The sequence below is a fragment of the Diaporthe citri genome (genome assembly GCF_014595645.1).
Source record: "Diaporthe citri strain NFHF-8-4 chromosome Unknown scaffold_5, whole genome shotgun sequence".
NCBI classification, from domain to species: domain Eukaryota; kingdom Fungi; phylum Ascomycota; class Sordariomycetes; order Diaporthales; family Diaporthaceae; genus Diaporthe; species Diaporthe citri.
Genome location: NW_025064850.1, coordinates 1,293,184 through 1,306,399, shown reverse-complemented (window position 1 = coordinate 1,306,399; position 13,216 = coordinate 1,293,184). Strand labels below are relative to the sequence as shown.

At 53.0% G+C, this 13,216-nt stretch overlaps 4 protein-coding genes across 4 annotated transcripts; all 4 read left to right on the top strand.

The window, feature by feature from the left end:
• Positions 1 to 1,306: 1,306 nt before the first annotated feature.
• On the top strand, positions 1,307 to 2,356 carry INS49_011055 (uncharacterized protein; the record flags this gene model as incomplete). The annotated part of the gene is made up of 4 exons (XM_043171774.1): positions 1,307 to 1,336; positions 1,392 to 1,420; positions 1,496 to 2,003; positions 2,069 to 2,356. 4 exons carry the CDS (start codon positions 1,307 to 1,309, stop codon positions 2,354 to 2,356), a joined length of 855 nt encoding a protein of 284 aa, XP_043023519.1.
• A 1,640-nt stretch (positions 2,357 to 3,996) lies between these two features.
• On the top strand, positions 3,997 to 4,661 carry INS49_011054 (uncharacterized protein; the record flags this gene model as incomplete). Its single annotated transcript, XM_043171773.1, has 2 exons — positions 3,997 to 4,266; positions 4,326 to 4,661. The coding sequence occupies 2 exons, from the start codon at positions 3,997 to 3,999 to the stop codon at positions 4,659 to 4,661; spliced, it is 606 nt and encodes a 201-aa protein (XP_043023518.1).
• A 671-nt stretch (positions 4,662 to 5,332) lies between these two features.
• On the top strand, positions 5,333 to 6,609 carry INS49_011053 (uncharacterized protein; the record flags this gene model as incomplete). Its single annotated transcript, XM_043171772.1, has 4 exons — positions 5,333 to 5,502; positions 5,574 to 6,104; positions 6,169 to 6,499; positions 6,556 to 6,609. 4 exons carry the CDS (start codon positions 5,333 to 5,335, stop codon positions 6,607 to 6,609), a joined length of 1,086 nt encoding a protein of 361 aa, XP_043023517.1.
• A 3,310-nt stretch (positions 6,610 to 9,919) lies between these two features.
• Positions 9,920 to 11,166, top strand: INS49_011052 (uncharacterized protein; the record flags this gene model as incomplete). The annotated part of the gene is made up of 3 exons (XM_043171771.1): positions 9,920 to 10,138; positions 10,211 to 10,772; positions 10,832 to 11,166. 3 exons carry the CDS (start codon positions 9,920 to 9,922, stop codon positions 11,164 to 11,166), a joined length of 1,116 nt encoding a protein of 371 aa, XP_043023516.1.
• Between the last annotated feature and the right edge of the window lie 2,050 nt (positions 11,167 to 13,216).

Sequence of the window (13,216 nt, the reverse complement as noted above, 5' to 3'; positions counted from 1 at the left end):
GAGCTTGAGCCTGAGCCTGTGAATGTGAATGTGACGGTCGGGTGCCATAGCGCTTTGGGCGCCTACAAAACCTCCACTGGGCCAGGGCTGCAAGCCGCCAGCTCCAATCAAGGGGGCCAGCGCAGGGCCGGGCGCCTCCACCCACATGTGTCATAGGGCCTCCACTCTCCCGTGTCCCTTCTCGAGATATTCATTATCCCATCGTCCCGTCTTTTCTTCCCATGGGCATCTGATGAAACACACCTCTGTAATCGAACACTGATTTATAGAATTAAGAAGATCTTCCTTCTCCGTTCTTCTTTCGTTATTATACGAGCTTCGTCTGGGCGTCTTGGCGCCTCGGGGCCGGCCCGAGCTGCCTCCCAAGAGCGGATACTTTCTGTCATGACAAGACTCCCCATCCGTCAGGGAAGCAGCCTTCTTTGTCGGATGAGGCTTGCACATGTCTTGTGGCGCCGGAAATTTGATGGCATGTCTCCCCTACCACAGTTTCTGTCGTGTTCTCCAGGATTGCCTTGTTCTTGCCCACATCACCTCGTAGGACGGCCTCTTACAGACACAGCCCTATCTCAACCCGGCATCCGATCTTAAGCCCGCCCAGATCAGTCCCCCGAAACGTCAAGGACTGCTTACTACGTATCAAGTGGCAGTTCTATTTCTGGATGGTAACATGGCACCCACCCACCTGTTCTTCGGAAACCCCATCAGGGCGGTCTTTACCTAATCTACTAGGTACTGAAGTAGATCGGTGACACGGGCGGACAACAACCATGCCGTCATACCAGCCAGTGGTAGGACATAATCTGACCTGAGAGATGAGAGGCTGCTTATAATGTGTACTGCCCTACCTTCTGTGGATGATGCATGGAGGTGGACTCGGCGTTGTTGTGTATTCGCAGGGATTCCCATTGACGTTTCCTCCAAATACTTGTCCACAAACATCTTCCACCGCCTACCAACCTAGTGCCTCCATCTATGTCAAATAGTAATCCTACTTTGGAGGAGTTCCGCCCAATTTAGGGCAATCCGATAAATACTCGCGCGAAAGCAGATCGTCTAGGCCCCATTGTTCTGCCCGATAAAATAGCACTTCATCAGGATGGAGGGCCTCCCGCAGCCTGCCTACCTGGACCAGGCTCCGGGTGATACATGAACTCCAACAGTAATGCACCTTCAACGAGACTCGACAGAAGGTTCAAACCCCTCATCTTTCCCATACCATCATTTTCTTGCAGGCCGTCACTTCAACCTCTTTAAGCTGGTTCAACCTGCCTGACGCCATTGCACGCCTGGTAATACGCTCAAGATGAGTTGGCTGTTATTTGCCTATCCAGTAGTAAGTGTCTGCATCAACGATCAGAGAAACGCTGTTCTGATGACGCAAAATGCAGCTTATCCTGGCTTTGATGGGCGTCGCTCTGTAAGATCACCAACTCGCACTTGCAAACGGCATGTGGGAGAAAAGAAGGCTCACATATGCCTGCCATACATAAAGCTATGAGCACACCAACAGTGTCACCTTGTCCCTCCCACTCTCCCCAGTCCTGACCTTCCTGACAATCCTGCTCCCCCTGATCGCCGCAGCAAACGCAACGGCCCTTCCGTACCTGCTCCGCGAGAAGGCGCGCTCCCCTCGCCGGCTGCTGGTCAAGCTCGCACACCCAGCTGTCTCTCAGGGCCTGCAGGGCATCATAACAGTCGTCCTCGCCACCCTGTACACCACCTACATCGTGCCGGGCGCAACCCGGGACTGTGGCCTGTCGAGCGTCTGGGAACATCTCTTCCGCACTAAGGACGCCCAGTCTGTTAAAGCGATTCAAGACGCTTTCGAGTGCTGTGGCTTCCGCAGCGTCAAGGACATGGCGTGGCCCTTTACCCCTGTCGACATCGCGTGCGCGCAGCGCTTCGATAGGACGCTGCCATGCCGGGGCCCTTGGACAAGTGCCTTACAGAGAAGCGCCGGCGTGGAATTTGGAGTTATCATCATAGTTGCCATTCTCCAGGTGAGAAAAATCACCCATGCGTTCAAGATATACCCGCCATGTCCGCTGACGGATCCTCTACACAGATCGCAAGTCTCGTCTTCCCGCAACATTTCGCTGCCCGGTTCGATGAGTCCTCGTGGCGCCGTTTCTTTGGAGGCCGTAGGTCCCACGGCTCTGCTACGGGCCCCTCGCCCAGTCGGCCCCTGATCACCGGCGGCGAGGCGTCGGCCGAAGAGGCTGATGAGGAGGTGGGGCATGCGGGCCAGACTAATGGCTATCACTATGGGGCTCTTGATGAGCGAAATGGTGATGGGCCGAGGATCGAGCCATCGAGCCTGCGTCAGGACGGCAACGAATGGCGAGACGAGTGATGGGTGCAAGACTGAAAAATTGTGGGGGCTTGGTATTGATACAGGAAGTGAAAAGCAAGTGTCTAAATGTAAGTTCACATGACTAGCGGCAAGACAGACTGAGGGATTGGTTTTCTTTTGCGAGGCATCCATGCTGGTAAAGCAAGGACAATAATTACAGGTGTGAAATGAAGTTTGGGTCACCTGAGTGCTGCCTTTTTATATAGGACCAAGCGAAATCATCGAGATCGAGGGCTGAGGATGAAGTAGCATGGTGTGCCTGGCACTTTTGGATGCATGCAATAGTGAATGGCGAAGCCGCACTGGCACAACATGTCAGGCTGAAATCACCCTTCATAAACATTCCTTTCAAGCAGAGATCAATGACGTATTTATGGAAAGTACTTAAAAGATGTAGCACCTGGTCAAAACACCATGCGTGAGTATCTGTCCATAAATGGGTATCAGTCATAAGTCAGCAAAGTGGTTCCGAGGTTGTTGGACAGTGTGGCAAAGGGGATACTGGCATTCATTGTCTCCTAGCAAGTTCAGTTGAAACAAGCGCCCCTGGAACCTACTCAAAATGCAAATGCCCTATAATTTTCAGAAGTTCAAATTGCCATAGAGCAGCCACCGATATGATGCAGGAGTCAAGCATTCATGTTCAAGACGAAGACAGTGAAAGGATTCTTTGACCAGCGTCTTGACCTTTGTAAATATCGAAAGGTAAATATGAACTGAACTTTGCCTCCCTTTGTGTTACCCTGATGGGTTCACTTGAGAATCTTATGTTAAGCCTCAGCTGGTATCGCTCCTGCAGATCTAGTTAATGCCTGCTCAGGAGGCAATCTCCAGATTTTCGAGGCTCATTAGCAGGGTAGATAAGAATACAGTGAACATAGTGTCAAGTCGAGGAAAAGATTCAGTGGCTTAGTCGCCTCTAGTTCACATTTCTAGTGGTATAGCGTGCTTCTGATGAAACCAGTATGGAGCCTATGTGCTCTCTAAGAGCTCAGGTGACTTTTAGATAGCACAATGACTCCTCCTTATCATGTTTCCGTTATTCCGGTGAAAACAAGCTATCAATCTCCTGATCCTAGTCCTAAATCCTGGAGAGTATGGGAAAGCTTTATACGCATTTCACCACGAATGTAGAGCTGTGAAGCAGAATTCATTCATACGTGCCCTGGTCATGGCATGCATACTCCAGTTCCCTGTATCTGGGTAGAGTTGGATGGCGTGCCATGTTGAATCAGAAGCCGATGGTTGATTCACACAGGCTGTGAATCCAGCCCGGGAGTTACTCAATATAAGCCTTCCCAGTTCTGTTTCAGACAGAAGCACTGGCTCAACAGTCATTCAGACAGCTTGTCTAGCTCGGTGGGTGACTTGGACAGTACCTAGTGTCCATGTGAATATGACTGCCCAAGTGACCGTCTCAACGGTACCTTTTATCTTGCAAACCTTACCGGCCTGCGGATTGAGGCCGGCCCACAGATCGTAGCGCAGGCATCCAAAGTACCACCCTGAGAACTGAACTATGAAACTAACTCTTCCCTAGCTGTCTTTCTTCAAAGACCCGGGCCTCTCTTTTCTAAATCAATGCACCTTCCCCCTTCTCTCAGTTAGCCTGACCACAACCTACCAGGACACCACCCAGAATGTCTACCTTCAATAGAGGCGCGGGAGCGCCATCCAACACCAACTGGGCAGCCACTACCAGTCCAGCGAACGAGACCGAAGAGCAAGACAGTATTTACGATGCGGATGAAGAGAAAGATGTTCTTGGAGGAACACCGGTCAAAGTCAAAACACCTGAGCAAGTTCCTGCCCAGGTGGACCAGTATGGTGACCCTCCAGAGTCGCCCGAAGAGTACCGGATGGAGTTCGTCAAGGAGAATGGAATCACTGGTTTCATGCTCAAGGTCGCAGTAAGTCAGGTTACCACAGCCTCGTCAAGATTCCACAAGGCTGACAAAGGCTGCGTCAGAGCCGGCTGAGGACCCTCAAAGACCCCCACGAGCGAGTATGTGTGCGGCACCGTTTCTGGAACCTGATCCGAGACCTCAAGGTCGACAACTCCGCGCGACCACCGTACAGCCAGAAAGCGGCTGATAATATCCGTCATCTCCTGGAGGAACGGGGGCTCGCCGAGACGCTGCTGCTCGACTTCGAGCTGCTGCTCAACGTCTTCGAGGAGCGGGCTCAGAAACGCAGGGAGGAGCTTGAGAAGACGAGGCAGGAACACGAAGAGGAGCAGAGGAAGAAGCAGGAGTGGGACGTCGTCAAGGAGGAGGACGCCGAGGACGAGTGGGAGATGATCTAGGGCGGACTTCACGGGCGATGGCTCTTCCGCCATCAACATCACATTGGAACAGAATGGGAAGCCCGTAGAAAAGCCCAGCGACAAGCACAGAGATGAGATAACAGCACCATCCAGGGCTAACAATTGAGAAGTTCATGTACGGCTATGCAGCATGTTTGGGTGTGTACGAACTGAATGAAGGCTTCGTGACATGTGCTGTCGGGCCAGCAAGTGGGTCAGTAAAGTAGTCTGCGAATGGACCACGATCAATCAGTAAGTTGGTCAATGTCAGCGGATTGCAGTGTCGTCATTCCCTCAGCCTCTGCAGCCTGCCGAGACGGAAACGGATCCCCATAGGTCGAGAGGCCCTGCCTGCCACCCAAAGGCACGAGGACGATTGGCGGGCCGCGACAGGTGGATCTCTCTGCCACGAGCAGCCGCCGCAATAAGGTCCGTGTCACCCCTACACCCGAAACGACCCGACCCAAAATTCTCTCGCCGACTGTCCGTCGCCAAACTTGACAAAAAGCCTCAAAACTTTTTGTTGTCACTTGTCCACTTGGAATCCCTATCCATCAACCACCACCACCAACCACCCCCTCGTGACAGTCGCAGCGTGCGCCTCGGGAACCACTCCACTCAGTCCATTCCTTCTGGTTGTCTCTTCCCATTCCCCAGCATCTTCAATCGCAATGGCCTCTGCAGCACCATCCACCGGCTCGACCAAGGTCGATGCCGTCGTCCAGAAGGCTACCGCCAGCGCCCCTGGCCAGCTCAGCGGTGTCCAGCTCTACTCCAGATTCGCCCTCGCCGGTGCCGTCTGCTGCTCGATAACACACGGTGCCCTCACCCCCGTCGATGTGTACGTCGCTTCTTCCTGACCCGTGTCCAATTCCATTCATCCGGGGCCCGAAAGACTCGTCTTTGTTTCAGCTTCGCGACCGATGCGTCTGCCGCTCCCGCTGTCGCCGGTCGTTCAGGCATTCAACCCCGGAACCCCGCCAGCTCTTCGAACTTCCACGCTAACGAGCACCATGAATACAGCGTCAAGACCCGTATCCAGCTCGACCCTGCCACCTACAACCGAGGCATGATCGGTGGCTTCAAGCAGGTCATCCAGAATGAGGGTGCTGGCGCTCTGTTGACCGGCTTCGGTCCCACCGCTGCCGGTTACTTCCTGCAGGGTGCCTTCAAGTTCGGAGGTTACGAGTTCTTTAAGCAGCAGTCCATCAACCTGCTCGGCTACGAGAACGCCTCCAACTACCGTACCGGTGTCTACCTGGCTTCTTCCGCCGCCGGCGAGTTCTTCGCCGACATTGCCCTCTGCCCTCTCGAGGCCACCCGTATCCGTCTCGTTTCCGAGCCCACATACGCCAGCGGTCTGCTGAGCGGCTTCACCAAGATGGCCCAGCAGGAGGGTATCGGCGCTTTCTACGCCGGCTTCGGTCCCATCCTGTTCAAGCAGTAAGTGGCAACACGTCTGGCCTGGACTCGTCGCAGAAACCATTCATACTCACAACTTCCACAGGATCCCCTACACCATGGCCAAGTTCGTGGTCTTCGAGAAGGTCTCCGAGGCTGCCTTCAGGGCCTTCCCCAAGAAGGACCTGTCCGACGGCGCCCAGACCGGTGTCAACCTGGGCTCCGGTCTGATCGCCGGTTTCGCCGCCGCCATCGTCTCCCAGCCCGCCGACACCATGCTTTCCAAGATCAACAAGACCAAGGGCCTGCCCGGTGAGGGAACCACCAGCCGTCTGATCAAGATCGGCAAGGAGCTTGGTCTCCGTGGATCCTACACTGGTATCGGTGCCCGTCTCTTCATGGTCGGCACTCTGACTGCCTTCCAGTTCGCCATCTACGTAAGTCCCCATCTGGACCTCTTGACAATATATAATATGCTAATTTAAATATAAAGGGTGACTTGAAGAAGGCGCTTGGCGCAACCGGTGGCGTTGAAATTGCCAAATAAACGACTTGTCGAAGTGTCTGAAGATGCCCGAAAGTTGTGGTTGAAGCTGGGGTTGGTGTGGTAGAGGCGTGGTTGCGATGGGATAGACATTTGCGCCGGTAGAGAGGGTACAAGATACCGCAGGTTTCGATTACAAAAGCCTGCTACCTGCTACAGGGACTGCTAACACGGGCTAGATTAGACTCGACGATTTCCTGGGTTTAAGACGGTTCACGCAATTCCGATTGCAAACTTATACTATTTTCGGTCGGGATCTGGTCTTCGGGCGGGATCTGGCCACCATGACTGGTCAAGAAGCTTTGTATAATAGTCTTTTTACTCGCGCAATCATAGACTTGGAGTTGGAGACACCTATCATCAGTTTGGCTGAGTCCGTGATGTGCGATGGTGGTCATAAGGATCACAGCTTGAAGGCGTTCTACAACGTAGGCGCATGCCAGGAGCAGCACACCCTTCCTTTGTGTAACCTCCTCAAAATGGCTTCGCTTGCGATAGATTGCTTCAAATCGCGTCTCAGGGTTCTGCACAGAACACTGTTGATAAGCAGCCCCGTGTCTTTATGAAAATCTATTGGTAAGAAAATCTCCTAGGGCATTGCCTATAGACCAATCTCCTATTGGACAACTCCCTATAGGACAGCCTCCTACAAGACAATATCATAAACTTCTATGGGATAACCTTCCGTGGGATAACCTCGTGTAGGGCAAGCTCCTACGGGCTGCCCTCTCATACGATAATATCCTATGTATGGGATGAGCCATAGAGTAGCCTACTCTGGGACAATATTCTGCGAGATAACCCCCCTGGAGTAGGCTATCGTTCCCGAAGGTAACCTCCAAGCAAGCTCTTCAGCCCAAGTCGGGGACCAGCGCCTACCAGCTGCGACAAGCACAGTCACGGCGTCAGCGCAGGTCGACCGTGTAACGGTTCCAGTGTTCGACCGTGGCAGATCTAAATACGGAAACACAGGAAAGCATCTTGACAGATACTCTTCAGAAATGCAGAGAGATGGGTCCTAGCATCATCTGCTAGATCTCATTTGGACTGGCCAACTTTGTGGTTTCCTTGGAACATTTGACGCGTCTCGCGTGTGGACCAGAAAGCAAATTCGAAGCTTGAAATGCCTCAGAGGGTCATTCTCATTGCCTTGCCGCTGCCTTTGACTAAAACATCATTTGCAAGGTTGATGCTTTTGTCCGGACAACACACAAAGCGCTGATGCCTCTCTCAACCTGGAAGAAATTGACACAACTATCCAATGTGGAAGTCGTTTGTGCCTGCCTTGTCCTTCTGAACGGCTCCGTTGTGTTCAAGATGAACTGAATTGATTTCGAGCATCCACGTCGTCCGACCTCTCAAGCCTCGACGCCTGCAATTCCGAGTCGTCACATGCAGAAAGTAAAAACAATACAGATTCGGCGAACAAACATAACTTTGACCAAGGCATTGTGTTGAATATCATCATACCCCAGATACATAGAATTCCCTCATATATGGTGTCTCATTTCCTGTCAAGAGATTTCTTGCTGAGAGTCCCTCGCGGGATGGTTCAACGTCGAAGTCGATCTTTCTACGAAGTACACCAATGACATGGGCCAGCAGAAAACAGCGCCAGATCAGCCCGAGACTTGCACTGCATCTGGCACTACTGCGCATGGTCAGCACCCGGTGATAAAATTAGATTCGTAACATGTCGATGAACACGGTGCGTGCTCCCCCAACAACGTGGTACAAGATGACGGCACCTGCCGTGCCACCACACATTTCAAGCTTTGCATCCATGTGTCACTAATAAGTCGAATCCTAATCCTGATTGTCATCTGTTGCAGCTACACCGCCAGACTGCCAAACTGCTCCGACATCTTGCACAAACTGAGCTGAGCCCCGGTCACCTGTACAAGAGGTTGCAACTGATCCTCATCCATGTGATCCATGTGGTTCAGCCCTAGAGCTGAAACCGCCCTGTTGGGAATTGTACATCCGGCGCTTTGGCCTTTTTGTGCTGCAAGGGCGGCCGAGGCAAGTAATTTACGTATCGTCGAGATTACACGACAGCTGCAATTTCCCGCTTATCTGCCTGGTCTACAAGTGGTCGATAGTCTCTACGATTTCGAGCCGCCCTTGCAGATATCACAGCAGGTTTGCCGAGGCACGTATTTGAGAAAGCCGGGGGAGCTTGGACGTTTTGAGGAGTCTGCTCCTTGCCTTGTCTCGCACAGCTTATACGAAAGAAGCAGGCCGGAGTGCCCTGCGTCCGACAGAGGTCCGCTGCCCGCTGCAGGAGGGTGCTGATGCAAAATCGCGCCACTCTCTTTTGGTGGTGCTTCAGGTTCAGTAGTGGTCGAGGTAGGCCCGGCGAGCACAGCTGATAGGCGAATGATCCCTGGGGGGGAGATAAGCAAGGGGGGAGGTTGGGGGGGGGTGTCACACCAGCACGAGATTCCGGCAGACTGGCCTGGCGCTGTGCGGATTTGTGGAATCTGGCTAAAGCAAAACCCCCGGCCGAGGACGCACGCGAGGGCAGCAGAACGACCCCATTCCCAATCCGCGCTGTCCGTCTCCATTCGCCCACTCGCCTTGCATAAGTTCGTCCGGGCAGCAACGTGGTTGGCTGAGGTACCCATGCAGCTCCGGAGCGGCTGTATCGCAGGATTGGCTGCACCGCTGTGGCGCCCCGGCCTGATAACGAGCGAAGGATCAACCCAGGATTGACGTGATTCTCCCGCCTAAATGGTCGATAAACATGGGGCCCGGGGTTGACACGAGAGGGCTTTTGTGTCGGCCAACCCCCCCGCCGTCTGCGCCCCCCCGAGTGCTCTTCGCCAACGAAAGCCGCGGCCGTAAGGTTCAAAGTGGGAGGAGGGTCCTCACCTACCCTATTTTTACGTGTTCGTGCGGATGCGAGCAGCCTGTCAAGATTGCGGCCGGTTGGTTCCGCTCTCCCGCCTCTCGGGCTCCGTATAATCTGTCATGTGGTCCCCTCCGATTCCCTTGAGCTGTCTCCTCCCACTCTGCTCACCCGAGCTGTGTTGCTGTCCATTAGTGGCCTCTGGTTATTGAAAGCTGGAGCGGGATATCTCCTCCCTCTCCCCCTCCCCTCGTTGAGAGGATCAAAGACCGAACACCGACTGTCGAATCGCCCTCGCTGCCCGTCCACGAACCAGTCACCGGACTGCGACGCCGAAAAAAACCGTGCTTGCCTCCCGACGTCGCTGGTGATCTGCAGTGACCCGACTCTTACTTTCGCACGGACGAACCGCTTCTCTTCCCGCCCGCCCTGGGGCTACCTTGATAGGGTTGCAATGTCACTATGGGAATCCTGTTGCCCAGGAAAGGGACACATGGGCTGGAAGTCATCGAATCGTCTCATCTGACATATTTTCCCATAACCCTGTGGGATATCCGGGTTATCGCGGTCCTCTGGGCACTGTTCTTCGTGACCGGAATCTTCGTCGTCCTCCGCCTCTTCTCCCGAGTCAAGATCCTCCAGTTCTATGCCGTCGAAGACTACCTCTACAACGTCGCCTTCGTAAGTCGTCAGCTCTCTCAATAACTGGGCATCCGACCCCTGGGAACCAAAAGCTGACCGTGCGGTCGTCAGACCCTTCTTCTCGCATACAATGGCCTCATCACGTTTTACTCCTATCACGGCCTCGGCAGCCAATTGCCGGAATACCTGACCACGAGCGACGTTACTCTCATTGTTGCCTTTGAGAATGTTCTTTTCGATCTCGCCAGTATAGGCCTCGTCGTTGCGAAGAGTTCCCTCGTCGTCTTCCTGCTGCGTCTTGCTCCCCAACATCAGTCCCAGCTGAAGTGGAACATCCTCATCATCCTCCCCATTGTGCTCCTGGGCATTGTGACTTTTGGGGCCATCATGGCAATGTGGGCGAGATGCTTCACCGCACTGGCTGGGACGACTCTATTGTGCTCCAGCGTCGTTCCCGCGATGCACTGGATGCAGGTGGCGGCGGGGTTCAGTGTTGCGATCGATCTGTGGTACGCCGCGATGCCATGGTATCTCCTCAGGCGCCTTACGAGGCCGAGGAAGGAAAAGTTCCTGATCCAAGGGAGCATGAGTCTTGGTATTATCGCTGCGGGCTGTGGCATCGCAAGAGCGTTGACTATCTACGCAGCCGTGAACAACCTGCAGGAAAATTCTGGTAAGGAGTCCCTCGTCCTCGATGCTCTGGCGCCCATGGGGGACTGACCCGGAAAACAGCTGCGGTGCTCTACCTCTGGCACGGTGCGGAAATGGCAGTGACGATGATCTGCATTGGCGTGCCTGTCAGCAGGCCGGCCTATGCTAGCATGATACAGGCATGTGGTATGCGAACCCGCAAGGCAAAGAACAGCAATTTGTACCCGTCTTATACCGGCACATACAGACAGGCTCGAGATCGTGCAAATGGCGAGCCGGACACGTGGTCTCAGCGGGAGATTTTGACCGACACGAACGCCATGGCCACGAAGGAGTCATTCACTCTGACTATGATAGGCAAACCGGGCATCACAGTGACGAAGACTGTAGATGTCACCCAACAGTCTCCTGTTTGACATCGGCGTTTCCTGTTTTTTTTATTTTATATTGCTCGTTGAACGAGACTGAGCGGAGGGGTTTGAGGCGTTGTATGATATCTTGTTTTTCATAGCAAAGGGCTCGGTGGGCGTGTAATTGGTGGTCATTTGGCAACTGTATATAAGTGCTGCCCAGGCACTCCATGGAGAGGGCTGTTTGATACTTTTTATATGTCAATACGGCCCAGAAAGTCAGCCATGCTTTCACCAGTCAATATCATTCCATCCGATCTTGCCCCTACTAGTGTGAATCGTGTCCCGTCACAAGGGTCATCGCTCCGTGGCAGCTTCATCAGCGTTCTCTGTGCGAGGCAGCGAAGTGTTTAGAACAACAATTGTCATTGCGAGTCTGGAGCGGACTCTGGAAAGAAAACGCAGATTTAATTTACGTTGCTTCTAGGTTCCTTGGTCAGCCATGTGTACAGAAGAGGGAGGGATTAACGACGTGAGAAACGGACAAATACCCGGAATGTGTTAAATCCTCTTCAAAAATTCTACAGTACATTTGCTTCTCGGCCACAGGCACACTACCCGCGAGGATCGATATTTCCGGCCGCCGAGGTCTGGACGATCAAATGCCTGGGGTTTTCCTCGAGCCCTTCACCTGAAAAGCGGATCAGCTGAGAATGCTTCATTCAAACTCCCAGATTTGGTTCACTTCATGGCCGTCGGTGGCTCACAAGGACTTTTTTATCTGGATATAATTAAAAGCTCCATATGGAGAGTGATAGCAGATGTTATTACAGCACCGTGTAAGGAGACGGAACAAACTCTTACATATTATGGCGACCGTCCCAGAAAGCAAATTGCCAATTCCTAGGAATATTGTACACGGAGTACACTGGAATTTCCACTTAGAAAGATACTCTTACCTTTCAGGATGATAAATTGAGTCTGAGGACTGTGCAAGACATCGGCCGAGGGGAAATGGGCAGGTCCATTCATGACAGTAGAGACCAGCTCAAAAAAGCTCGGATGACGGTTGTCCCCTTGCCCGAAGAATCGATCACACCTCTTCGTGCAGCAACAGAAGTGATACTCGGCCCGCCGCTTGCATCTACAAGCTAAGTTATGCAAGAAGTCGTTGCCCTGTTTGATCTGCGCGGGATGCATGCAAGTTGCAGATCACACCAATTCCAAGTGTTCGAGAAGTTTCCCATGCAGCTCACCGAATGCAACGGCACATTTGAGTAAAGAGGACACGAGGAAAGTACCCAAGTAACATTTCTGAGCTCACAGTCATCAAGGCTGGATAGGATGCCATGACACGAGACAGCAGAAACGCTTCTGTCGGATGCACGCCGCGTCATGTCTCGAAACTTCCTGCCAAGCGTCGGTAATTCGAGCATTCATATTTGAATTGTAATTCAAATCTACGCATAGTCACACTTCCGGAGGAGGAGGGGGGTGGGGTTGGTGGTGGCGGGATTGACAATCTCCAGTCCACGTCAGTACTGCGGCCGCAGCTGAGTTGAGTTCGAGCAAGATGATAGGACTGAATACCGCTTGCCGCTTGAATAGCCTGTGCGGATGATGAGAGTCGGGTTCCACGAAAACCGTGAGCTTACCTTCTGTCGCCGATTTGAAGGCAGCCCGGGAGAGGATGGGGGTCCGCGGAGGGGGCCGCCCTGAGACTCTCGCCATGATTAACTTCGGTACTCCCAGACTGCGGTACTAAGCACGTGGGTCATGCAGTATGCCGTGCATGTGTGTCACTTTGGAGATATGATACATAAGTACGCCCTTGTGAAGATAATCCAAATGATTACTGAAGGCTGGCCGTTCGTCTTGCACGAACCTGTTCTTAGGAAGATGAAACTAAGAACGGTTGGGGGAGTAGGAGTTGCAGCATCGTCCATTGCGTCCTCATAATATTCGGATCATGTGTGTTTGATCCATCCGTTTTATAGCAAACACACTAAATCCTGAGGAGGAATCGAGAGCAGTACAAGCGGTTACGCCACTCGTCTCGGTGTTTGCATGACAGGTGAAGGACGACAGGCAAATATCTCAACGGCTATATTCTCCG